The sequence below is a fragment of the Sebastes umbrosus genome, chromosome 8, assembly GCF_015220745.1.
Source record: "Sebastes umbrosus isolate fSebUmb1 chromosome 8, fSebUmb1.pri, whole genome shotgun sequence".
Lineage (NCBI taxonomy): Eukaryota > Metazoa > Chordata > Actinopteri > Perciformes > Sebastidae > Sebastes > Sebastes umbrosus.
Window position 1 is genome coordinate 4,741,204 of NC_051276.1, and position 27,823 is coordinate 4,769,026.

Consider the following 27,823-nt stretch of genomic DNA (forward strand, 5'->3'; position numbering starts at 1 on the left):
TACGCAAACAGCGTTACGCAAACAGCGTTACGCAAACAGCGTTACGTGAAACAACGTTGCGTGAAACAACGTTACGTGCGTGAAACAACGTTACATGCGTGAAACAACGTTGCGTGAAACAAACGTACAATGCCAACATTTTTTCCTGGCGACTGGACGGACTTTACTTTAGATTAAAAAATGTAAATGAACTATGAAGCCATTTATAAAAGAAAAGGATTATATGAATCTGAAAATCCGGGGTCCCCGGTCCACACTTTGAGAATCAATGACATTGTCAGCAATTAGCTTCATAACTTATATGAATATGAAATTGGATTTATTTATTATATTATATATTAATTCTATTCATTGATTTATTATCAAGCAATATTCACACTATACGCTGTTGAAGGCCATGAGATGTGGGTGAAAGCTCCTGGAAAAATTTAGTAAGTGGACCTTTTTTTGGTCAAACTACCACTTCCAGGGTCAAGAATGAACAAACACATTTATAAAGTTTTAAACCTGCCCGTGAAGGATTTATACATGTGTTTATCTGTTAATAAATACTTTATTACACGCTGTAAGATGTGTTTGTGTCTAATCATATATCAATAAATAGGATCACACCTATGCTATTAATAAAACTATAATTGATGAAAAATACATTGATAAATGTTCTTGTATCTGCTGATAACTACATTGTAGTGTGTTATACATGTTTTGTGAGGTGTTATTATATGACCTCTAGATGCTAAAATAAAGTGTTTCATTAGTCTGGGTTTAAATGAAGTTAGTGTCCTATAATGGTCTTCAGCCTGTTGAGGCTTTACCTCCCTGACAAGGCTGAGACATTAAATACTTGATATTTTTTGCTTTTAAAATATTGAATTTCAGCATCAATTACTGTAAAAATATCAGTGTTGGCCGATATCAGTACGATCTGAGTGGTAAGTATAGACTTTCTCTTTACATATCTGGCCTTCCTGTCTGTAGCTCCACTCACTGCTGCGCTGTAGCAGCGATCACAGCTCCATTGTACGGCGACGACACAACAACAGCGGGCTGGCTGATAAGGGACTTGGTTGGAGCTGGGACACACACACACTGTGGTCCAACAGATAGGCCAATCTGATTCTGAACAAAGCCTGTTGTGACATTAAGAGGAAGCCTCTAGACTGCTAGGCTAATTAGCCACAACAACCCTCCACAAGTTGAAATGAGAGCTGGACGCTTATCTGATCAATCAAATGAACAAAGACAAAAGGGAGAGCAATGTGAGGGGGGGGGACACACACTGTTTTTCTAGAGGGAATAGATCGTACAGGATGCCAAAAACTGATTACGTGTTAAGGCCAAAAAAGATTTTAAGATGCGAATCGATAAAGAGCTCGCTAGCTATAGAAAAAACGTATACCGTCTGCATAATGAAAGCTGTCAAGGGAATGAGAAATGCATTACATTTATTCTATAGACGGTTTGGTGTTAAAGTATCACCACTGTTCCCTACTGTCCACCAATAGGATGTGTGCAGTGCAACCCAAACCGTAACCTACAGTCACCACCATCACTTTTAATCTTATTTTTTAATTTATCTGAGTTGAAAGGCCCTAAAAAACTATTTTCCCAACCAGCTCTTTACTGTGAGTGATGGAAACCTACAAGAACACACTATTTTCTGACAAAGTTAGAATGGTTTGATTATTTTATAGAAGAGATTTCTTTATTTGTGTTTTTCTCACTGGTTCAAAATGGGCGGGGCTCAGTTGGAGACAGGTGATGCTGTGTACCTCTGTGCATCAATCAGACTTTAGCCACATTTGAATCAAAATGTGATGACAACTGTGCTGCAGTCAGCACTGTCTATTAAATCTGATCAAATCCTGCCCACACAGTCCCTGAAGCAGATTATCTGAGTTTTTGACTGTTAAACTCTTAACAAATAAATAAATATAAACGATACATAAAGGTTTTTCAAACTTTAATTAATTAAAAAAAAAACGAAAGAATCTATTGGTACCAACCATGTCATCTTAGCTAGTCGGGGAGGAGGACAAATAACGCTCCAAACCTACGCTACATTTTGGTGAGGAAAAACCGTCATGGCCATTTTCAAAAGGGATCCCTTGACCTCTGACCTCAAGATATGGGAATGAAAATGGGTTCTATGGGTACCTACAAATCTCCCCTTTACAGACATGCCCACTTTATGATAATCTAATGCAGTTTGGGGAAAGTCATAGTCAAGTCAGCACACTGACACACTGACAGCTGTTGTTGCCTGTTGGGCTGCAGTTTGACATGCTATGATTTGAGCATATTTTTTATGCTAAATGCAGTACCTGTGAGGGTTTCTGGACAATATTTGTATTGTTTTGTGTTGTTAACTGATTTCCACAAATACATATATACATACATTTGCATAAAGCAGCATATTTGCCCACTCCCATGTTGATAAGAGTATTAAATACTTGACAAATCTCCCTTTAAGGTTCATTATGAAAATGAACAAATGACAAAATGTGTGATTAATTTGAGATAATCGCGATTAAATATTTTTAATCGACTGACAGCACTATTATTTAGTGATAAATAGTTAATGTTATAGAAAAATATTAAAAGATTTAAAACCACATTTTTGAGGGCTTTTCAAAGAAGAATAAGATTTTTTTATTTTTAAATTGGACATTAACATTTGTCATTGTAAGACTCAGCCAGATCCCCTCAGGCCTTTAGACACAAACTCATACAGTGAGCATTTATCAGTACATTGATAAGCTCAAAAGGAAAAAGGTATGATTCTTTCAAAATAGAATGTAATACAAGAACTAATTTTTAACTTCATTTTTTTTTTTTCAGTTTGTTTCATCATAAACAAAAACTTTGCTATGCAGTAATTTGGAGCTGATATTCAGTAACTCGCAGTAACCACACTCCTGCCCCAAAACATCTTTTTAATAAGAATAATATAGAAATCTATTTTTTATCACTTCAGATGTTATTTCCCATTTGCACTGCAATGTATAGTTTTTGCAATCCCTCAGGGTAATACAGACAGAGAGAGCAACATTCAGGGATGTCATCAGTAACTCGAGACAGGCAAATGTCTTTTAAAAAACACTAGGAAATGTTTTGAAATGACATCCTTCAGTACTGTAGAGCACAGAGAGGAAGAAGACTATTGTGCCCACTGTCTGCATGCAGACAGGAAGCGTGGAAATGTTCTGTTTCCTGGTGTGTTTCTGCTGGCACACCTGGACAGGGGAGCGGCCATGAGGCCAGGAAGGAGCAAGGGGAAAGGTGGAGGGAGGCAGAGGCGTGGAGAAGGATGTGGCAGGCAGCGGTGATACTGTCCCCCGGTCCCCTCTGGCCTTTAATAACTCCACAGAGGCCTGGGACCCGGCCTGGCCCCTAGTGTAAGGTCACAGTAAAGGGAAGTGGCCTTGTACTCATAACTCCTGCATGCACACATCAAAGAGCGGAGGCCACGTTGTTACTGGTTCTCACTGAACTGTATGGGAACAAAAGCTGTCATGGATATAGCTGGGTCCTCGCAAGGTTTGAGCTGGTAGCACTAACATAAGAATACGGCTGCTGGCGTTACGATTTAAAGCTGCAGTAGGCAGAATATTTTTGGCATCATTGGGCAAAAATTCCATAATAACCTTTCAGCGTATTGTAATTCAAGTGTTCTGAGAGATAACTAGACTTCTGCACCTCCTCATGGCTCTGTTTTCAGGCTTTAAAAAGTCTAGCTGGTGACGGGAGACTATGGCCAATCACAGGTCATTTCAGAGAGAGAGCTATCCTATTGGCTGTTCACTCAACAGAGGCAACTGTCAATCACTTGCAAACTCTGATCAAAGGGTCAAACTAGGCAACGCTGATCAAATATGAATCAATATTCTGTTACTGTAATGTCCATTTCTCACGTAAAATGTTTTCAGAAACATCTTGTCGTGTATTGTTTAGCATAACCATAAATTGTGGTGATTAAGCTGATGAAAACATAACTAACAAATAATGTGCTGCATTTCATGTAAAATGTAATGTGAAATAGACTTAAAAAACGGCTTAAATATTCAACAGTTTGGTGCGCTGCGGATTGGAATCCATAATAATTTGGTCTTCCTCTGATGAATATAGGAAACATCAGGGTTGCAGCATCTCACGCATGTCCGAATACCTACTGACCACTCATTGCAAATATCATTCTCACCGGCAGTCTCACCACTGAGACGATGTGGGAATTGAGCCACAGGAGGGAAGAACAAACGTCATCTCAGCTGCAGGGTCACGCACATCCTTGTCGCGGTCACACGCATAGAGCGAGAAGAGGAGCCTCTCCCCACGAAACTCAAAGCGACAGTCTGGGTACTGGAAACTCCTGGTAGCCAGATTTTCAGAAGCACTCGTCTTTGAAACCACTCAACCCAAATAAGCCGACGGCGGTGGCCCCGACAGATGTTCCCTCTATTGTTACTAATACTGCTGGTGGAACGGGAGTAGTGAAACGATAGAATAGAGAGTGGATCAATGAGTAAGAGGAGGAGGAGGGAGAGGAGGCGGAGGGCTGGTGGTAATGGCAGGCAGAGGGCCGCGGGCAGGGATGGCAGTGACAGATGCGAGGTTGGTTTCCGCAGGGCTGGCATGGGCAGGAAGGCCCAGAGTGGGAGAACAAAGAGGGGAACGCGGTGACCCTGTGCCTGGGTGCATCCTGCCCCGTCCTGCCCCTCTCCAACCAGAGAGCCAGAGAGCCAGCGGCAGGGGTGATTAACACTTCCCATCACTCAGGCTTTATTACTTTGTTTTCAGCCTTGATTCCTCTGCTATCTGCTGACACTGCACTCTATTGAGGATGACAATGAAATTGATGGTAGCAGGGAGAACAGTCATACTGGTGTTTTATTTCAGGAATATATATACAGTATATGGGAAAATATATGGCTGGTGTATTCACATGTAATACCTGGAGAGGTTTTAAAAAATAGGGGATGAGGTGGTAATAACTGTACTGTGAACTGCATCGATTCACGAGCAATTTAACAAACCTGCAAGGTGGAGTTTGTCATAATTCAGGTATTTTAATATCTGGTTTATAAAAAAAACACTGTGGAAAGGTGGCTTCGTAATTTAAAGGAATGTACCAGATTAAATAATTCAGGATCAAGCATCTGTGAGAGCTGTATTTTGGTCTTTTGAGGGAAGGTCAATTCAAGTCTCAAGACAATTGAGACAAGTCAGAGCCATGTCTCTATTCAGTAGAGACAAGTTATGTCACAAGTAGGGCTGTCAATTGATTAAAATATTGAATCACGATTAATCGCAAATTAATCACACATTTTTTTCTGTTCAAAATGTATCTTAAAGGGTGATTTGGAAATTATTTAATACTCTTATCAACATGGGAGTGGGCAAATATGCTTGCTTTATGCAAATTATGCATATATTTATAATTGAAAATCAATTAACAACACAAAACAATGACAAATATTGTCCAGAAACCCTCACAGGTACTGCATTTAGCATAAAAAATATGCTCAAATCATAACATTGCAAACTGCTGCCCAACAGGCAGCAACAGCTGTCAGTGTGTCAGTGTGCTGACTTGACTATGACTTGTCCCCAAACTGCATGTGATTATCATAAAGTGGGCATGTCTGTAAAGGGGAGACTCGTGGGTACCCATAAAACCCATTTTAATTCACATATCTTGAGGTCAGAGGTCAAGGTACCCCTTTGAAAATGGCCATGCCAGTTTTTCCTCGCCAAAATGTAGCGTAACTTCGTAGTATTACTTACCCTCCTTTCGAAACAAGCTAGTACGACATGGTTGGTACCAATGGATTCCTTAGGTTTTTCTAGTTTAAAAAACTGAGCCCGCTACAACCTAAAAATCACAAGTTGTTAATGCGTTAAAGAAATTAGTGGCATTAAAACTAATTTGCGTTTATGCGTTATTGCATTAACTTTGACATCCTTATTCACAAGTCTTAAACATATGTAGTCAGTTGCAAGTCTTAATACAATAACACAGATCAGAACATTCTTTCAAAGCTATGTTAATAGTGTCATCTTCAAGGTGTGAGGCTATGCAAGAAATGTCTGACAATGTCTTATTTAGTTTGTATTGGTCCTGGATTTCATCATGCACAGTACAGGTCAAGTCTTGAGCCCTCATGTTTGTGACTTAAATCTGACTCGTGTCCAAGTCTCAAGTCTCAAGTCTAAAGCTTTGTCATCTCCTCTACTCAAGTGTCCAGAAGCAACACAATGAGCCCCTACCACCTCAAGATGTTGTACTGTACTCTATTTAAACCTGACCCCTGTGACCTCCACATGGACGGGGTGAGAGAGGGTTCCTCAAGCACAATACCAAAATATTCCATTCTTCCTTATCATCATGATTTCAGGATTTGACCCACACAGCAACACACTCACCAACTGCCCATAACACGGAGTCGTAGGTGTCCTTGTGTTCGTTGCCCGTGTGGGTGTCGCTCCAGGTCACCTGCAGGGCTCCTGAGGAGAGTTTGTCCACTCTCTTTGGGACACACTTCCATACAAACTTGGTCCCATATGCGTCCATGTAGTCGGTCACTAGACCTGCTATTTGCTGCATAAAACCAAAAGAGAATATTCAACTTCAAACGTGACAAGAAAAAAAAAAAAATCATGATTATGCAGAATACTCCGTTCGTAGTGTCAGGGAGCAATACCTGATCAAACCCCCGGAGGGCGATGCTGCGGACCATCACTGTGGTGTCCAAGCCCATGCCGGTGAGGAAGCCTGCACACTCTAGAGCCACATCTGAGAAACACCAGGTTGAGGACTGCACTACTTTACGTTAGCAGAAAGTAGCGGCAAGCACAGCTCCAAATCTTGGAACACTATTGGTTGCCCGGTTGTAGTAAGAACAGAAGAAACAAATCACTAGCACTTACAGATAAATGGTAAATGGTAAATGGACTTGTATTTATATAGCGCTTTTCTAGTCTTCCGACCACTCAAAGCGCTTTACACTACATGTCAGCATTCAGCCATTCACACTCACATTCACACACTGATGGCAGAGGCTGCTAAGGTGCCAACTTTGCCCATCAGGATCTAATCTAAATACTCATTCACACACCGATGGCTATGCCTTCAGGAGCAATTTGGGGTTAAGTGTCTTGCTCAAGGACACATCGACATGTGACCCGGAGCAGCCGGGGATCGAACCACCGACCTTCCGATTGGTGGACGACCTGCTCTACCCTCTGAGACACAGCACATATAAAGGGTCTTTCTTAGTTTATTCTAAAGCCCAGAATAAAATAAGAAAGACCCTTTATCTGTGAGTGCCGGTGATTTGCTTCTTCTGTCACTACTTTACAGTAGCACCTGATGTGTGGCCAAACCACATACAGACTGACACGCTTGGACAACAAGAAAGTAGCTTAAAAAGAAGGGGGAAGTTTACCAAATGGCCGGTACATAATGTATCTCAAACTGAAACCAATCTGAAAGGTCTCAGTGTAGCACTGCAGATATGTCTCCATGAGTTTAAAACAAGTGTTATTCAGAAATACCTTTTGAAACTGGTCTGGTGCCAATGTTTTGATTAAGTTCATTACTTTACTATACTGATTACCAATGGACTTTATACGGTGGCTCCATTTACAAGCTCTCTGGCAGACAAAGGATACAGCTGGCTCCAACCACAAGCCTGCAAAACACAAATAAAGAGAAGCCGTTATCCGAGCTAATAATACAATAAAAATACATTTCATCATTTGTGCAGCACACTTTTTGCCAGATAAAATAAAGCAAGTCCAAAGTAGAAAATGTTTACTTTAAAATCCTAGAATTAGAGAGGCGATGAATTACAAAACTTCACAACCTCAGAGGGAGGTGAAGACGTGTGAAGAACATGTAGAAAACGGGGACAGTAAAAGGTGTATGTGTATGTGTGTGTGTGTGTGTGTGTGTGTGTGTGTGGTCCAGGTGAATCACACTTCTAATCCAGCCCTGAGATCTGTAGAGTTGAGGAGGACTAATTGCCAGCGTTTAGGCTAATCCCTGCAGATGGGGTGTGCCATGTTCAGGGCTCAAGTCCACACATCAGCCGGCTGAGTGATGCCCGTCACCCGCACGCATGAGGCCCTTCTCTCCCCCTTGTTTTTACCTCTCCAACCCAGACCCCCCTCCACCTGACAGCTCGGGCCGCCTGCGGCACATCCTGCCCTCGTCCATGCTAACACAAACCACTAAAAGCCCCAGTGCCCGTTCTCTCTGTGTCTGTGTAATGCACAGCTGCACTTAGCACGTATTGTGAAGTGGCTTAAAGAAGATTAGGCAAAGAGCTTTAGCTTGATGCTGCACTTTCATCACTGAGACACTGTCTCCTTTCCCCTCGCCCTTCTTCCTCCTCATTGTACACTGGTCTCTGCCGTCTCTACAGCTGCTACGTTCGTCAGCTAAAAGATGATGCCGTAGATCCTTTACAATCCTTCTGACCGCTTTCAACAATGGTGACATTTAGGGGGCAGGTTTTAGAGTAGCTGAACGAGTCTCTCAAGCTGCCTGGTCATGGAAATAAAAACGGATGTATGCTACTAAAGGCCACCTACAGACATTCCGAAAAAAAATATGGGGCGTTTTCTGTCTCAATCTCAATGTTGAGATACATAAAATGAGCTAATTCAATTATAATATAAAATGATTTCAAATGGAATTATTTCATATACATATTACTTTACACCATATTACAATTATATTTTATTTACTAATTATTTATATGATTTTTTTCATCAAAATGCGCCCGTCCCACACTTCTGAGTTCTTACCGAACTACAATACACTGAACAAATACCATAGTAAAAAAAATTTCAAAACCAAACAAGTCAAGTTCCCATAGAAACAGAAGTTAGCAAGTAGGCACATGGATGACAGGTCGGGCCGCCCACATAGGTGACCGACCCTCAGGATCAAGAAAAACAAGGTTAAGATCACTTATTCTTTTGAGGTATTTATTGTGTGCCCTTACCATATGTCGTAGTAATTGTGTATTTTGAACTAAATTTAAAAAATAATTTAATATTACTGTTGAATTCATGTATTTTAGATGCTAAGAGTCAAATCTCTTAGCGATAAGGAAATATCTGTGATAAAAAACATACATTTTTTGTGTGTGTATGAAGACTGACATCTAGGGTTACGGTCTAACTTTTTCAGGGTGTGGAGAAAATCATGAAATCCCCTATCTTTAGAAAATGTTTTTATATCAGTATTTATAATGATGCACAAAGCTTGATGAAAATGAATTTAAATGCCTTAAAAATATTACAGAATTAAAAAAAAAGGAAAATGTATCAAATGAACGTTATTGTAATGTTGCCGTGAGGACATTTAGTAAGTAACAAGTGATTAAAACCATAAAAAATAAACATGTTACAAATTAAAATCTTAACCACTATACACTTATATATAATTTGGTGTACCTGTTTATATATATATATATATATATATATATATATTCTGGTAGTTAAAATTTAAATTCATAGAGGTTTATTTTTTTCAAAGGTGACCATAGTTGCAGAAACACCCACCTATATTATCTTATAATAATGTTCATCTGCATACAATGTACACTGTAGGTGGCCTCAGGGGAATCTGTCTTGCTTTAACCATTGTGATTTGAAAGTGTGGGGAAAGACAGTAAGTCAGCTGCACAAAAATGTAGCAACATCCATCCATCCATCCATCCCCTGTTCCCTGCTTTGATTTTCCATCTATGTTTTAGACAAACTGTAACAGTCAAAGTTTTGAGTGTGTCTGATAAAGGGAGCCACTGTGAATGTGAGAAAGAGCGAAGCTGTCTAGTCCATATTTGTGGTTAATGTTTCATACAACACTGGACTCCCAACACACAACAAACAGAAACGTGATAAAAGTCCTGAGGTTTGGCTCCTGATGGTGGAGTGGTAGTATGTGGTTGGGAGCTCAAGCCAAGGCTCCACTGAACCCACAACGCCTGTTAACCTTGGGTAGTTCTTCAGAAGCCCCAACACAGATAAACACTCCTCCTGTGTATCTGTCTGGAATGTTGGTGGTTTTGTTGCAAAGGCTTGATGTGAGTCCAACACTTAGATACTTTTATCTAACGTTGCTGAAGGCATTTCAGTTCACACACATATTTAAGTCACCGTTTTGGTTTTCAGTAGGGCTGTCAAAGTAATGCGATAATTATTAACGCAAATTAGTTTTTAACGCCACTAATTTCTTTAACGCATTAACGCAAATCAATCTTTTGGAGGTTGTAGTAGGCTCGGTTTTAAAGCTAGAGTGAACATACTGCAGGCATGTGAAACCAGAAAACCTTGTCGTGAAGGAGGTGAAATAACGCTCCAAATTGACACAAAATTTTGGCGAGGAACAACTGGCATAGCCGTATTCAAAGGGGTCCCTTGACCTCTGACCTCAAGATATGTGAATGAAAATGGGTTCTATGGGTACCCACGAGTCTCCTCTTTACAGACATGCCCACTTTATGATAATCACATACAGTTTGGGGGCAAGTCATAGTCAAGTCAGCACACTGACACACCAACAGCTGTTGTTGCCTGTTGGGCTGCAGTTTGCCAAGTTATGATTTGAGCATATTTTTTTATGCTAAATGCAGTACCTGTGAGGGTTTCTGGACAATATTTGTCATTGTTTTGTGTTATTAATTGATTTCCAATAATAAATATATACACATTTGCATAGAGAAAGCATATTGGCCCACTCCCATGTTGATAAGAGTATTAAATAATTTCCAAATCTCTCTTTAAGGTACATTTTGAACAGATAAAAATTGTGTGATTAATCGCAATTAAATATTTTAATCGATTAAACAATTGTCAGGCAAATGTATAGATATATTTTTACATCTCACACCTGAATTTTGATGTATTTCGATGCATTAAGCTGCCCATTAGGAGAGAGGTATGTGTGTGGAAGCCAGGGCTGCAGTGTAGCTTGTAATGCTAGAGTGTTCTGTTGAGACCACGTTGGCTAGCAGTGGGACATTTTGTTATGCTGTTCATGGGATTACTCAGGCACACGAGTGCATGTATGACCCTGTGAATGTTTTGTTTCTCTACAATAGCTGGGATGTTATATGCTGCAGCCATCTGTGGTGCTTTGCAATAAACTGCTGAAAGATATTCAGCAAGTGAAGCGTGGTCCTTTCGTCCACTATATACAACGCAGCTACGAGTTAGACCCACAACACAAACCCTCATTCAAGTACTGGCCTATCCCTAGACCAGTATCACAGTCCTGCTGGCACGCGCTCACTGCTTTCTCCTGATATCATGATGATGGCTGCCCAGCTCTGGGCTCCGGGTCCCGAGGCCAAAATCTGTCACTCAGGTGTGTGTGTGTGTTCAAAGACCCATTAGACACCAATCACTCGCCTGTACCCCCCTCCTACACCGGCCCCGCCGGCACAAACAACCTCTAGGACCTCACCTGCACAGCTGAAAGCTCTGTAGCACAGCAACATCTCCAGCTCTAGCCAGAGTGTGTGGTTTACCCTTATAGAGGAAGCTAATGCTAACCCACAGCTAGAGGATTCCACTAACCATCACACTCGTACATCAAAGGACTTCCTGAGCTCGAGTGGATAATTCTGCTTCATATACAAGGGTGTTTTGTTGAGTGAGTGAATGCTACAGTGGCAATTATTACAGTGCACTCATGTTAATTTGTTGACTATGAATGATTTTGTATTGCCACCAAGTGGTTAAAAAGCTGAATAGCATACATATTACATAACAAATACTACATTTTAGATTATAGAAGGAACTGATGGTCCTAAAAAAGATCAAACATTTAATAAAGTGCTGCTTCCCCATTAAAACACAATCACTAACCATCAGTCAAAACAAACTAAAATCTGCATTTAAAAAGAATATAATTAAAAGCAATTAAAAACTGCCCCAGGTGCAGACAGATACATGTGAAGCTTTGATATCAGAATAGTTATTTCCGCTCATCTGTCACCGCGAAGCAAACAACAACCACAAGCCAGGTATACCACAACCACTAGTCACCGTCTGTGCGTTGCGCCAAGAGGAAACGTCAGGGAAAGACCAATTAACCAGGTGATGACAGGGGCTAAATGGCTGGATTAAAGGGCTTGTTCCGTAAAGGTCAGGATGCACGCCGCTAATCGGAATCATGAGGCGAAGACAGGCTGACAGGAAGGGAGAAAAACAAACTCTGTGTCACCGATGAATGATTACAGTGCGTGACAGCGAACGAGGTAGTGAGTTAAAGCAAGGCATTAATGCTGCAGAGGTTCTGTTTCCCTTCGTAGCTCATTGTATAAAGAATGATGCCAACAACACATACTAAAATGCATTCGAGGGTGATATCAAAATATAAATTGCAAAATATTTGCACTGATGTTCACTGTCTTTAATCTAGACAGTTTTCATGTAAGAAAAAGAAAAAGAAAAAAATACATTTTACTTTCAGTATTGTGGCATAGTTAACACTGCATGTAAACCATCATCACAGCATATAATCAGATGTAGTGGGCGCTGACTGGGTAATATCTGCCCTTCCCATTCCACCCTCTTTTTTTTAGAGGGGCAGGGATGGGGGACAGGGGATGTTCAGGGGGAGATAAAAAGTCAGCAGTATATTAGAATAATTATAGTAGATTAATTTGAGATGCAGCTCAAATTGTTCATTAATAAGAAATACAAATTAATTAATAAATGAATCAATCAATTAAAATAAATTGTGAACGTGTATAAGAGCGTAGAACATTATGATATAAGTTTGTGATGGCTATTCCCATACATGTTGCAGCAATTTTTGGGTTGATACCATTTGTTACACAAATTTAACCATTTTTTACCACTCGAAAATTGATAAAAATGATCAATAATCCCTCCAAAACACCGCATTAAGACACCAAGACCTCGGGGAACACCATAGAAAAAGCCATGCTGTGATTTGGTATCAAAAAAACATTTGACATTTGGAGATTTCTGCAAGAATTAAATTTTTTCGGATGGCGAGCACTTCTGTTCTGGAAACTGTTCAGAAACCCCCTTATTGTCAATCTAGCTAGGAAAGCCATCCATCCCCTGAATGCTCTAGGTCTTTAGTTTGTGGCTGTAAAGTTTCATGAGGCTATGATTATCCTAGAGGTCACCACAGGTCACTACAGTGAGGTCAAGTTTAAAAAAAAAAAATGGTTTCACTACAATGAAATGGCTACTATGGGGACTAACATCATCACACATGAATATAAATGGGCTCTTTGAATCCACAAGAGTCGCAGCTTTACAGTGATACCCATGATTATCATAAAGTGGACATGTCTGTAAAGGGGAGACTAGTGAGTCCCCCTAGAACACATTTTCATTCACATATCTGGAGGTCAAGGAACCCATTTGAAAATCGCCATGCCAGTTTTTCCTCGCCAAAATGTAGCCTAACTTAGCGTTACTTAGCATTCCTCCCGACAAGCTGGCATTACTTAGCTGTTACCAATGGATTCCTTAGGCTATCTAGTTTCATATGATACCAGTATCTAGCATGAAAACTCAGCCTGCAACAATCTCTGAAAGACAGAATAGCTGCCGGACCCACTGGCGGCCCCTCGCAGTGTTAAGGGGTTAACAATACAATTTAATTTAATGCGTGTGCATGTGTAGGTAGGTGGAGGGTGTCCTCACGTTTTCCCAGGCGACTTTTTCAGCCAGAAGATGTCGTCACTGGTGATGCCGTGCTCCATTGCTCCTGGGATCTGTAACAAGAGTCAAAGCCGTGAGCAGAACTATCCACCTATCAACCAACTATCAGCAAAACAAACAGTTTGCTCTCTAAAACCTCACATCTTTCGTGTGTTAAGTCTTGTACAGTATTAGTGCCATAGTGTAATGCTTCCAAACCACATTCTACTTCACTTCAGTGGTTTTGGCATCTCTTTCTCATGTGTTTTGTCTTCCTGGTAACCAATCAACCAAACAACACATGCTGGCAGAGAAAAAGAAAACATGTTAGTGGTGGAGATGACGACAGCAATGCTACTTACATTTGTAGGGTAATTGGGCCGTCCACCTGTGGCGATCACAATGTTCTTGGCAGTCAGGATCATCTGTGTGACAGAGGGAGGAAATGAAGTCATAGCTTTTGTACATATCCTTCAAAAAACAAGGAAATGTCAAATGAAAGCGAGCGGTCTCCACAGTATTCTGCCTTCAGGTGATGATGGAAACTCTTTGAAATCACTGAAACAAGTAACAGCACTCTCAGTAAGTATGGAGGTGTTGAAATTAGATTAGATTTTAGATTTTGCACTTCAATTCAATAATTCAACAAGAAGCAGAAAGAAACGGAAAAAACTTAATTAAATGCTGATTTGACAATGTACTAATGAGAAAAGAAAAATACAAAGTCACAGCAAAATTGAATTTGTATTAAGACACGGAATGATTCTAAATATTTACTTAAGGGAACTGTATGCAAACATACAGTAGGATGCAATAACATTACACGTTGTATATATATAATACCTACGGAAGCCCTGAGAGGCAAGTGAGACATTTTTTTTTGGTGATCCATTTTACAAGTCTGATCTAAATTCTTTTCTCTCCTGTGTTTATGACTTAAGAACAGGTGAACACCTTCACCTTTTTTTGTCAGGATCATTTTTGTGTGTTTGTTGCTGTAATACTCATTTCGGCCACAAGAGGCTGAAGCGTTACCTTGCATGGCAGCTGGATTCTCGCAATGTCACGAGATCATGCGAGAATCGTGGGATTTGTGTCCGGCAAGCCAGAGCACGGACCAATCTGCGTCCTGTGAGGAGCTACTGCCAAATACAGGCGTGGCTTAGGTGTGTGAGACGACAAAGAGAGGCGACTGTTCTGTTCTAAACAACAGTGGCGGCTCCTGAAGAGCTTAGCGTAGATGCTGTTACAGCATCAGTTCTATCAGATTGAAAGAAGAGCAAAGAACGCCACTGAAGGCTTTTCTCAATGGAAAATATAGTTTCGCTTTAGTCCCGACTAGTATCAACAAATTTGATTGACAGATGGTTCATCCAATCGCTGCCAAGTATTTTTTGAAAGTGCCTGCCTTTCTCCACACAGTTTCCAACGACGGCTTCTCTGATTGGTTCTGTGTAACAAACCGTCTGGCGGTTCAGGTTAGGTGAAGTGCACCACTACCCCATGTTCTAAATTGGAGCAAAAACAAGGTACATATATTTTATGTTAGCAAGTTCTGTAACGTTTCTGTCATGTCTTTCTTTTGGCAATGTATTTTAAAAGGGACAGTGTGTAGGATTTAGAGGCATCTTGTGGTGAGGTTGCAGATTGCAACTAACTGAATACCCCTCTGCTCACCACTCCCTTTCCAAACGTGTCGAAAAAACTACAGTGGCCTTCAGGTAACGTAAAAACACGAAAAGATCTCGCTAGAGCCAGTCTTTGGCAAAATGGCGGACTCAGTGAAGAGGACCCGCTGCCTATGTAGATATAAAGGGCTCATTCTAAGCTAACAAAAACACAAGGATTCTTAGTTTCAGGTGATTATACATAAGTTAACACATAATTATGAATATTATATTCCATTTCTCCCTTCTATGTGGAGTTTGCATGTTATCCTTGTGTTAACGTGGGTTTTCTCCAGGTTCTCCGGCTTCCTCCCACAGTCCAAAGACATGCAACTTAGGTTAATTGTTGACTCTAAATGTCCCGTAGGTGTGAATGTGAGCGTGAATGGTCGTCTGTCTCTATGTGACAGCCCTGTGATAGTCTGGCGACCTGTCCAGGGTGTACCCCGCCTTCGCCAAATGTCAGCTGGGATCGGCTCCAGCCCCCCCCGCGACCCTGAACAGGATAAGCGGTTACAGATAATGGATGGATGGATATTCCATTTCTGCAGATTGATTCCCAGAAATGATACACACAGTTCCTTTAATTTGCCGTTAGGGAGTCCTATTTAGAATTCAGGTTGTGGTGCAGTGGTTTTTCACCTGTTCTAAAGGCACAAACACAGGAGAGATAACAATTTAGATCAGACTTATAAAATGGATCACCAGAATTTGTTTCCCTCACTTGCCTCTCAGGGCTTCCGTACATATCTTCAAGCACATAGAAACAAGTATATTAAACATATTTTACAAAGTAATTTAAACATTTTTTTGGATTGTAGTCTCAATAATCCAGATCAGTTTGGGATTGGCTGAATGTATAAATAAATGAATGGATGAGCAGCCCACCTCTTTCCCTGCTTTAGTTAGTCCTTTAACAGTGTGTTCATCCACCAGACTTCCTTTCATGTTCAGATACTTAACCTTCCTGCAAAACAGAGAATAATCAGCTGGTTGCTCCTGGTGGTGCATTAACCTACTGTAGTAGTGCAGATCACATACAGTAACTGCTGTGAATTTACTCGTAACCCCCCCCCCATCACCATTTCTCTCACTTATTTCCTGCTAATTCCCACTGTATACTGTGTACAGTTTATCTTTTTAATCTGCTGAAATGCAATGTAACTTTTTCAAATTCAACTCAAAAGACACCAACAAAATTATGATTTATTTGCAGAGAAGAGGCCGGACCAGGCTGCACAGTACACGGAGATGTGCTATTATACTGTTGTTTTAGCAGCAGGAGGATGGGGGTGCAGATTAGATATTGTAGCTATATGGATCAGTATCATATATACTGAGTATCTGGATCAAGAGTGGAGAAGTGGATTATGCTGCAGGTGGTTTCAGAAGCATCTTTGGACATTTTGATACTTTTTTGTGAAAACACACAATTTGAGTCCATTGGATTATCATTAATTCGGCTTTGGTTCCTATTTAAGAAGCAAACCAGAAACGTGTTACAGCTACATTTCTGGTTTACAGGGGGGCGAGGATGAGAGATGAGAGCCAGAATTAACATTGTAGTTTTTTTATTTGTCATTTTTTATATTAGTATGCCAAGCTTTTGCCATGTAGATGTTGCATTTTGAAAACACCTGATTGGAATTTATTGTTGGAAGATAAATTTAATATTAATGGCATTTAATTTAAATCCACTTCATTTAATATAAAGAGTGAATTTCAGATTAATTTAAACTATTTTGTTTGAAAATACCTTTTGTAAAATGCAAAGATATTCTTGGTCACACAGATTTATTTACTGCTATCTTAAATTTGTTAAGTAACAACTACTAACATCAATTTAACTTTATTGCTTGCAGGAATATCTAACTGAATTATTAACAATCTAAAATGGGCCATTTATTTAATATATGTCCTCATTCATGATTATATTTGTAATGAATCCACATGTGTGAAATTACTGCTTTGCACTGTGCTTAACAATGCTTCTCTGCTGCTGCTCTCTCGAGGCTAATTGTTAATTAAAAGGAAATGAAATAATATTAGAAGCATTACTAATATGCTGAGTCCAAGCTAATTATCTCACTGGAATGAAAACATCTGAGGTTGAGTTTGGGCACATTCACGCAGAGGTTAACAACACCTGTTTGCCCTCCAGCCAGCCACTCAATCAACATGTGGTCGCTGACTATCAATCCTTCAGCTGTGTGCCAACAGAAATGTACAGCCTTCAGCAATATTTCATGTCATACAAATGAGCGAAACGTTAAAGAACATACAGTATACATATATTCATATATACACACATATACGGTATAAACATATATAAGGGCTGTCAATCGATTCAAATATTTAATCGCGATTAATCGCATGATTGTCCATAGTTAATCGCGATTAATCAATCAATATTTACCTTAAAGGGAGATTTGTCAAGTATTTAATACTCTTATCAACATGGGAGTGGGCTAATATGCTCGCTTTATGTAAATGTGTGCATATATTTATTATTGGAAATCAATTAACAACACAAAACAATGACAAATATTGTCCAGAAACTAAACTGCATTTAGCATAAAAAATATTTATAATAATATTTATATATAATGTATTTATATATGATATAATTTTTCACAAGTTTGTAGTGTTATTTAGCCTCCTTCCCTACAAGTTAGTATGACATGGTTGATACCAATGGATTCCTTAGGTTTTCTAGTTTCATATGATATCTTCACTCTAGCTTCAAAACTGAGCCTGCTACAATCTACAATTTGTGTTAGTGCTCTCTCGTTAAAAGGAATTTGCATTAACGCGTTATTATCGCGTTAACTTTGACACCCCTAACGTTTAGGGCTATAACACAATAATAACGCAAATATATATAGACATTTATACTATAATGGGACAAAAAAACTGTCCACTGAAACTCCATAAGGCCATTTCTTCCTCCATTATTGCCTTTAAATTTAAATAAAACAAACATCATCATTGAAATAAATAAGTCTGAATAAAGCGAGCAGAGCTGGTGTCACTTACTTGTCCTGGAGCTGAACTCTGTGACCCCAGTTCAGGGACCTGACGTGGTTTTGAACAGCCTCTGCCATGGTTTCCCTGGAAAACACACCAGATGTAACTACTATACTTTAAACAGACTCGACCAAACTGACACTGACACAGGGGAAAAAGAAGGCTTCATACTGTGCCTGTGTTCACAAGTCGTTACTTTGGATGTGTTGGCTATGTTGCATGATAGGAATCAAAATGGAAATAATGTGCAAACACTATATTCAAATTTGAATTTGACAAACTGAAATTGTAGCTAATTCTTTGGCCCATCAGAAAACAAAGCATTACTCTCAGTCAGTTTTCAGCTGCTTTTCTATGGACATTTTTTAAGGATTCATCTATCTGGCCCATGAGCTCATATTCCCTTATGAATTGTGTTTATATTTTTTGGAATAAATCATCCAAAAATAATACATACAAGTGAGCAAGAACAGAGTGAAACTGTATCATTTAAAACAAAGAAATAGCATCAACCCCATTGCCATTCAAAAAAATAATTTTCCCACCTTAAGTAGCATCTTTGGCCTACTGCAACTACACCACTAGATGGTGCTGTTTAGCCACTCATACACATGCATCAGTCTGTTGTGATTGATTAAGAAGACTTTCCCCTTAAGTAGATGAAAAACGTTGGATTGACCTACCAGTCATGGCTGATTGGCCCTGAGATCTGCCAGCCATACTTCTTAGCATCTTTGACTGCAGTGCCAAGTAGAGCAGCCTGGTGCATGAGCTTCTTAGGAATGCAGCCGACATTAACACATGTACCACCGAGACCCCACTTGGTACCTGTTTGGAAAAGCATTTCAAGAAGAATTTAACGACGGTGTCTTTAAATCTTTAAACAACAAATAGTCATTTTTTTAAATCAACTGGCACAACAGGTTGAGAAAAAAAGTATTTTACCTTTAACAGATGGCTCCACATAATCTAGAACAGCAACTTTCTGTCCCAGCTGAGCGGCTGTAAACATGGATGTATCGTCAGTATATTATTAGAAATACATCACTGTGCAAAGCATAGATGCCAAAACATTAAGGAATAACAGGCACTTCAAAAGATCATCTCACCTTCTTTGGAGCAAGCAAGGCCTCCTGAACCACCACCAACAACCACCAGGTCATAGTCGTACTTCCCTGTACGAGCATATTGGATGATGAATAGTAGAAACAGTAGCATTGATGTAAATAGTATGATTATGGACCTATTAGTTTTGCATTTACCTCACATATACTGTATGTACACACACACACACACAATAGGGGAGAGCGGGGTCAGTTGGGAAGGGGAGACAGAGCCTTTTTAGCAAGTTAGAAAGCAACTATGCCTATTAGGGCTGGGACGATACACCTACTGTATCTCCCAATTCGATACTATCACAATACTTGGGTGCCGATTCAATATGTATTGCGATTTTTAAGTATTATAATTCGATATTACGATTTATTGCGAATTTTGTTAACTTTTTTAACACAAGAATCATGGAAAAAAGTTGAATCATACACTTCTAGGGACCTTTACTTTAGAAAATATGTAAATTGATACAGTTAAAATGTATCAATTTTCAGCATGTATGTAGTCAGAGATGTCCTGAAGTCAAATATATCAGTCATTGTCAGGCATTATTTATTATTTTTTAGAATAACATTTCCCTCACAAATGTATTTTTAATTTATAAGGGACATGTAATGGTTTATATTTCTGGTGAATATAATCCAATACATTTTATTTCCATAAAGATATTTTGTATATACAGTTCCCTTTGTTAACACATTATTTTGAAAACCAGATGTAGTCTGTTTTTGCCTCTGGGATGTAGTTGAGTAGAAGTACAGTATATACTCAAGTAAAGTACAAATAGGCCACCTCGAATGTGTAGGCTACCTAAGAACTGTACTTAGTGAGGCTGCTCTCCACCACTGGTGACTGAGTTGAGTAACGCCATGAAGTGAGCTAATGCGAGCTCGTTTCTAACATTACAGATCAGGAAGGAAGGTTATCTAAGGCATTTAAGGTTACTGTGTCGTTACCAGAGTCTGTGAGATGGGCACATTAAACTACACCATCATAAATCTAATTTTAATTTATCTGTATGTATTTTATATATCACTTCACCTACTACTGGGTAGCTTGACAATTTCCCCTGGGTGGGACCAATAAAGCCTTACTGATATAGGCTAATATCATCATAATATATTTATTGATTATAGTTTGTATAGAATCTGAAAAGTAACTAACTACAGCTGTCAGATAAATGTAGTGGAGTGATAAGTACAACATTTGCCTCTGAGATGTAGTTGAGTAGAAGTATATACTCAAGTACCAGTAGGCCACCTTAAATGCGTAGGCTCTGAAGAAACGTACTTAGTCATGCTACTACTCTCCACCGCTGGTGACTGAGCTGAGAGACATCATGAAGTGAGCTGATGCCAGCTAGTGTCTAACTTTATATATCAAGAAGGAAGGTTATTTAAGGTTACCAGAGTCTGGTGAGATGGGCACTTTAACTACACCATCCAAACATCTGGCTATTTAACTTGTACACCGGTAGGACAACATGTCAACAGCAGCTCATCAACACAACTTTATAAAGGTCTGTCTTATTTAGTAATGCAAGTTTAAGCACAGAACATGACCAAGGTGTTGTGACAGGTGTGTTTCTCCAGCTAGAAGCTGCTCATTAACCAGCTTAACAGCCATTAAACCAAGTACAGTTAAACGTTATCAAAGCTAGTCTCACGAGGATGGAGCTGGTGTGTGTGTCTGAGGACAGCAGGTGAAGTTACACTACTAATGAATGAACAGGATCAAGATGACCATCAGGTCCTCCAGAGAGTTACTCACAGTTACATCAGTGGTTTGTAACCTCTCTGTGTGCTGACAGAAACAACCTCCATGTTTTAACCTGAGCCCGCTCCGTGCTCCGTCTCTACACGAACATACACACGTGAACAACATGTAAGGTTACCTGTCAGGTTTCTTGTTAAAACGTGTAAACATTGAGTCCTTCTCCACCGGTGTCTGCTCCTGCACAGGGCTGCCATGTTGTTGTTATGAAAGGACCCCGGCCGGCTGTGTGCTGCCTAGAGATCTGCCTGAAAAGAAATAGGTCCTACACAGTCCACTCAAAATGTGTCATTGGCCTGTCCAATAAGATCTTCCCATAACTAATATATTTGTTCATATTGAATAAAAAAATGAAAATGTCAATAAATATAATGTAATCCTGAGATTTAATGACAAGTATTTATGTACATGGTATATGTCCCATTATTCATGTAAAAAACACAATTCAAGTGGTTAAGAAATACATGGTTGTATTTTTATTTAAATACTTTATTTGATTAAAAAAAAGTCTTGGTATTAGTACTTTTAATTATATAAGCTCCTTAGATCTTATATAATTTATTAGTAAATCTAACTTGAAAGGGTCATTCCTGAACAATATACAGGAGCACAATATCTCTTGCATTTGTGTTTAGATGTGTAACGTTGTGTTTGTGTTCTAAATGTACCACTGTAATTGAGTGTAAGTGAGTGCACATTAATAAACATTTCTGTCTTTTGGCTCATTTCCAGCTGCAGTCCCTGCAGTAGTTGTAAAAGGTGATTTGAATGGTTTATAGTCTGTAAATAAATAGCTCCCGTCTTCACTTCGCAGTATCCTTCCTTGCTTTTTCCTCCTTTTCTGCCTGTTGTCTGAAGCCATTCCTCTGTGACTTACAAAGTGAAATTGCAAATCAAATCATTTTCTGACATGCGTTCACATTAGAGACAAATAACAGCCAAACACACACGTTAAAGCTGCAATGGGTAGAAATGGAGCAAATATGATTTAAAAAAGTTATTTTTACAAAATGGTCACTATATCCTGACAGTAGTGCATGAGACAGCTAATCTGAAAAAAATCATGTTCCTCTGTGTCCTCTGGTGTCCTCTGGTGCTCCTAATGGCATCTGTAAGATTTCACAGACTGGAGGAAAACAACCAATCAGAGCAGAACTGCCTGCTGTAGTCTTTGCGGTGTGTGCGTGTACAACTTTTTGGCCAAGACACAGGTGACGTGAGGCGACTCAACAGTCGGCCTTCATCGCTGCTAGTTCTTTGATATTGGGTCGATGTGTCTGGGCCTTTAGACCTTGGAAAATAATAATGTGATAGAAAATAAGACACAGAGTCGAGCATCACCTTCTTTCCAGGCATGATTTATTGAAAACACACCAAATTGATACTCTACAAACCAGTATTTTTCCGTTATGTTTAACAAGCGTAATATTTGCCTCTGGGTATTAGTAAAATTAACATAATACATTCTGTCACTGTGGAATCGCTTCTGCTCGCTACGAAAGCATTAACAACTTTACTCCTCTAGGAAAATCAAAACCATTATTTGAATGACTATCTTTTTAAAAGTTTATAATACAATGTAATACAAGGCAGAAACCCACCAACAGTCTATACTACTTGGGGTTGGGGGGGGGACGGTTGGGTGGGGGTGGGGGAGTGTAGGATGAATGAATGAGTGAGTTGAGTGGAGGAAAAAGGGAGGGAGGGTGACACAGGAGGCGAATGGGGCAAAAGGTGAACAGAAAGAATGAAGAGATGACAGTTGAAAGGGAGGAATAAAGTTATATAAAACACACTTATCTTTATCTACCATGGAAAAGGTTAAGGCACATGATAGGTACAAACACATCTGCTACAGAGTAGTACAGTTACTTTATTTTGACGGTCTTGAATCAGTTATATCTACACAGGTAGGTTCGTTTGATTCGATGTGTGTCCGTGTCCTGCATTTCTTTTACAGCACAGTTACTTGGCTCTTTATTTTGTAAAATGTACAACGTACATCCACAAAACCAAAACCCCCCTTTTTTACGAATGCATGTGAATACAACTCCAGATCCTTTGGTTGTGGTGCTGCGAAGTGCAGTCAGGAAAAGACAGTCATATGGGTCTTTGCTGCAAGGGTTCAGTATTGTCCAAATGAAAGCACACACTTCTGAGGACACACGAAAGGGATGCTGGGTATTATAACTTTGTTTTTTAACCTCTGAAATTAAAATTTATACAGTAAGTTTTTTTTTGTAGTTTATTGATTTTTACCACAACATACATCTTTGTAAACACTGTGTAAAATATGCAAGCTTTATAAAGTCACATACGCCACAAAGAAAAATCAGACTTCAATGCAGGCACATGCCATTCGCCTTGATGACGCGTGAGTGATACCAACTTGGGTTTCTCTTTCTGTCTCACTGACAGACTAAAGGAGACTGCACACATCGGTTTAGTGTTCAGCCTCACCGAGCCAAGAGAAAAATGGCAATATGATTCTGTACCTCTCTGCTTTTCTTCATCTCAACTGCCAACCGTAAAACGTTGTAAAAATATATACTATATGACCATACTTGATGTTTTGTTTTTGTACAGTGTGATGCAACTCTTTTATTTCGCCTCGAACATCCAGATCCGCTTTCCCCCTCCCGCACGCTCTCCTTGCACATGAATGAATTAGTTAATATCCAAATGACACCACAAAAAACTGGCACTTGGAAAGAATAGAATATAAACATCTGTACAGTTTTTCTTCATGCTCACGACTGAATATTTCTCTTTAAGATGCACCAGTGAAGGAGGGTTCGGGGTTAACTTGGTCTGAATGCATCGGGATGAAAAGTTAAGGAACTTTTATTAACACTGCCGTCTCTTGTCTGTTCCGTTAGTCTGACCTTTGACCCCTAAAGAGTGTCTGGTTCTGTCAGACAACGTGTACTTCATCGCCTTTAGAAAGAACACTGCAGATAAACTTTTTTCTGTAACTTTTTTTTGACAAATACAAAATATAAATAGGTGATCGCCGGCGTAACTCGACAATATTTGACACACATTTAAGTTACGTGGTTATTTCTCGTTTACAAACATGGTGAGCCTTTATCAAATGAGATGTGCTTTCCAAACAATGTGATATTAATATACAACTAAGAAGTCGGTAATTTTTTTTTTTTTCTCTCCTTCATTTTTCCATTTTTTTCTCCTTTTGACCCTAATATACATTTATATAAAACCCAACAAAAATAAAAAAAATGCTTTTAGATCTATCCTTTCAACAAGAGAACAATCTTCTCGCCTCTCTTTTCAAAAAACACAAATCATTTATAAACAAAATGCCTTATATCCTCTTTAATACACATCATTGACAAAGAGCAACCAGCCAGGAAACTCATGAAACTGCGTCGCTACACAACTTGAGTGGTTACGCGAGTAACCACGGCTTCGTGAGTGAGGGTCAACGTGTTGACCGCGATGAAACAGAAACAGTTTGTTTCCGTTTTAGCTTACTTTTGCGATGCAGTGTGAACAGAAACTGCTCCTCCATCTACACACTATGTCACTTTCCTTTTCTCCAGACCACAACTTGCAGACTCCTCACTTTATAAATGTTAACCACTTTTGATTTCAAAGCATCTCAGTGCACTTTTTTTTTAAATAAACACAGTGAACCAAATGGATTGTAAGTCTATGAGAGCAGACTGCTGGGTGTACATGTTTAGCCACTATGCTACAGCTCTTCTCAGGGTCGGTCTTTCCTTTCTCTTGTCCATCCCGCCAATCTGAAAACAAACATTCCGTTGCCTTCAAACACACCAGTCCCATACCTGTTCACATCAAAACACCAAAGCCTGACAACAAACTGAAAGTAAAATTCTCCAAAACCAACAAAATTGAGGCACGAACTTCTTCCAGATGTGAAAAACTGAAATGAAAACATTTCACATTTCTTCTCCCGCAGGTTTCCTTCCGACACACATTCCTTTTCCATTCACTTCCTTCACCTCACTTTGTTCGCCCTTCATACGTTCGTTCCTTCATCAGCACCGGCCTCTGTCCGTTTCTTGTCACCGGTAGAGCTCAACAAGAGTCAACACTGTAAAATTCACATGATGTCCAGTGGGAATGTAGATATGAGAAAGTAGTAGGAGTAGTCACTTTTTATTCTTTTTTTTTTTTCTTTTTCTGAAAAGCATGAGAATGCTGGCTGCTGCTGGGTAGTTGCTGTTGCGATCATTATTTTTTTCTTTTTAAATCCTCTTTTCTGTACAAAGTCCAACTCCAAAGATGAGCTCCATGTGAAATGGCAGTGATGATATGAGAGATCCTCCTCTAGCTGGGTGTTGTTACTTTAAGCCTGGAGCACGTGGACAAGAGAGAAAACTATTAGAAGAACCACTCATACAGTTTGAAATCATAATTAATGGAGAGTTTCAGTCCAAAATGCTACACTGCAAAAAATTACATCCATCGTGACAAATAACGTAAATACTATACAGCAATTTAAAGGATAAGCTGCCATTAGTAATTGCTTTTCTTACTGTCAACAAACTCCATTTAAAGACCAAAACCAACAATGAGTTATGCCGGGTTCACACTACACGAGAATCAAGCTAATTTTTGCCCCGATTCCCCCCTCCCGATGATCGTCAGAAAAGCCTGATTTTTGGATGGTTCTAAAGATGATCTTTCCAGATATTCCTGTGGTGTGAGGTATGTTAAAAGTGTTTTTTACATCTTCTGTTGCCTAAACCTAACTTCATGTGAAATCGGAAGTTTATTTTGAAAGGACACTATGCATGTAACGAGCGTATATTAACGCTCCGTCCCTGGACCGTGCAAAAGTAACGTAACAGGGGTACCCCGTGCGTCGGTCTCCGATGCCGAGGGGTACTTGCCAAGCAGCGGTATTTGACGAGTTGGGAGTGAGAATATGTTGGCTTAACAAAAAATTGGCGTGCTCGTGGACCTCTGTGGAACAGAGGAATAAGATATATCAGGCTTTGGCTACACCAAGGGTTTTGGTCTTTTCATGGGATTTGTTGACAATACGAAAAAATTTGCCTATCACCAGCCTCTTCCTTCAACATTTCATACTTTTTTAGAGCAGGAAGGAACCACATTTTGCCATCAATGGATGTGAATTTAGAGTGAAACTCTCCAGTTGTGCTCCAGCAAGACGAAATCAGTTGGTATTATCACAGTATTTGACAAATGACATCACTGTCAACAAATGCTTCAATCATGTTGGTCCAAATGGCAAATGGAGGCAAGAGACAGCAAAACAGATGTTTCATGTGCTGGATGAAATCCTGCATGTGCTCAGTGAAGTGGAAATGACTTACCTGATGGTTCATTCTTATTACCTTTAACATGTTTTTTTTTTTCTACCACAGTGATAAAATGACAATGAATACCACAAATCATACCACTGTATCTATAAAGAATCTCTGTGAAGTATTTCCTTTGATAATGCAATATGCAATGGATGGAGATGAAAGCACTGAACGGATGGCCACTGACAAAGAGATAAGAAGATGACGATGAGGAAGACAGAGAGTTCTGACGAGAAGAGGTGAGGAGGAAGGCGGAGAGAGGAGATACATGCTGCTGATAGAGTAATGACAACGACTGAAGCTCACCCAGATCAGCTTGCAGCTTTGCAAAAGTCATTTAAGTGCGACATTAAATAGTGGGTCAGTTTGGGAATTCAGTCAAACACCGTTAAGGCAAACAGTCACTAACGCACCGTTAATAAAACAAGTGCAGGTTGAAGGGCATTACTGATTTAGATTTCTTTCCTTGTGACTTGTGTAACAAACTGTTGCCTCACAGTTGAGATGAATGAACATGAAAAAAAATGAAGGCTGTCAAAGTTAACGCGATAATAACGCGTTAACGCAAATTTGTTTTAACGCCGCTAATTTCTTTAACGCATTAATGCATTACCTGCGATTTTTAGGTTGTAGCGGGCTCAGTCTTAAAGCTAGAGTGAAGATACTAGTATCATATGAAGGAATCCACTGGTACCAACCATGTCATGTCAAACAGGCATGGCCATTTTCAAAGGGGTCGCTTGACCTCTGACCTCAAGATATGTGAATGTAAATGGGTTCTCTGGGTACCCACGAGTCTCCCCTTTACAGACATGCCCACTTTATGATAATCACATGCAGTTTGGGGCAAATCATAGTCAAGTGTTAACTCGGATGTTAAGTGATTTTTTTTTAGTCGGGACTCTTGTTATTCATGAATGGAATCTGTTAGTGTGTGCTGTTTTGGCCAAATCGTTGCTCTCCACACATTATAGGAACAAAACTGATAAATTTAACGAAACATGGCGTTATGTGTGGTTTTGAAAAATCTTTTAGTGTGGGCCAGCCTTAAGTCACATATGACACACACTTCTCAATCATTTCTACCGTGAATGTTAACACAAAATATTCAAATCTACTTCAGACTTTATAATGCATGTAAACTGAATTGATATGAGCTCACCCTTCATTACATCTCTGCCTTGGACATATTATGTGTGAGTTTATAATGTGTGAATCTGT

At 39.5% G+C, this 27,823-nt stretch overlaps 2 protein-coding genes across 17 annotated transcripts in view; both read right to left on the bottom strand.

Moving 5' to 3' along the window:
* txnrd2.2 (thioredoxin reductase 2, tandem duplicate 2) overlaps positions 1-21,555 on the bottom strand; it is a 34,663-nt gene extending 13,108 nt beyond the window's left edge. Inside the window, exons 1-11 of the mRNA XM_037778604.1 lie at positions 21,403-21,555; positions 19,505-19,570; positions 19,341-19,397; positions 19,079-19,223; positions 18,405-18,479; positions 16,257-16,335; positions 14,064-14,126; positions 13,705-13,775; positions 7,672-7,691; positions 6,702-6,793; positions 6,424-6,598 (exon numbers count right to left, since the gene is read on the bottom strand). Coding sequence (XP_037634532.1) covers positions 6,424-6,598; positions 6,702-6,793; positions 7,672-7,691; positions 13,705-13,775; positions 14,064-14,126; positions 16,257-16,335; positions 18,405-18,479; positions 19,079-19,223; positions 19,341-19,397; positions 19,505-19,570; positions 21,403-21,478 — 919 coding nt within the window. The 5' untranslated portion in view covers positions 21,479-21,555. The remainder of the gene's footprint in view (positions 1-6,423; positions 6,599-6,701; positions 6,794-7,671; positions 7,692-13,704; positions 13,776-14,063; positions 14,127-16,256; positions 16,336-18,404; positions 18,480-19,078; positions 19,224-19,340; positions 19,398-19,504; positions 19,571-21,402) is intronic.
* Positions 21,556-22,623: 1,068 nt separating this feature from the next.
* Positions 22,624-27,823, bottom strand: part of arvcfb (ARVCF delta catenin family member b) — a 302,038-nt gene continuing 296,838 nt past the window's right edge. For all 16 annotated transcript variants that reach the window (XM_037778804.1, XM_037778802.1, XM_037778805.1 and 13 more), the window contains one exon: positions 22,624-25,623. Coding sequence is in view for 2 of the 16 variants with exons in the window: in XM_037778813.1 (XP_037634741.1) it covers positions 25,618-25,623 (6 nt within the window). In the remaining 14 variants the exon portion in view is untranslated. The remainder of the gene's footprint in view (positions 25,624-27,823) is intronic.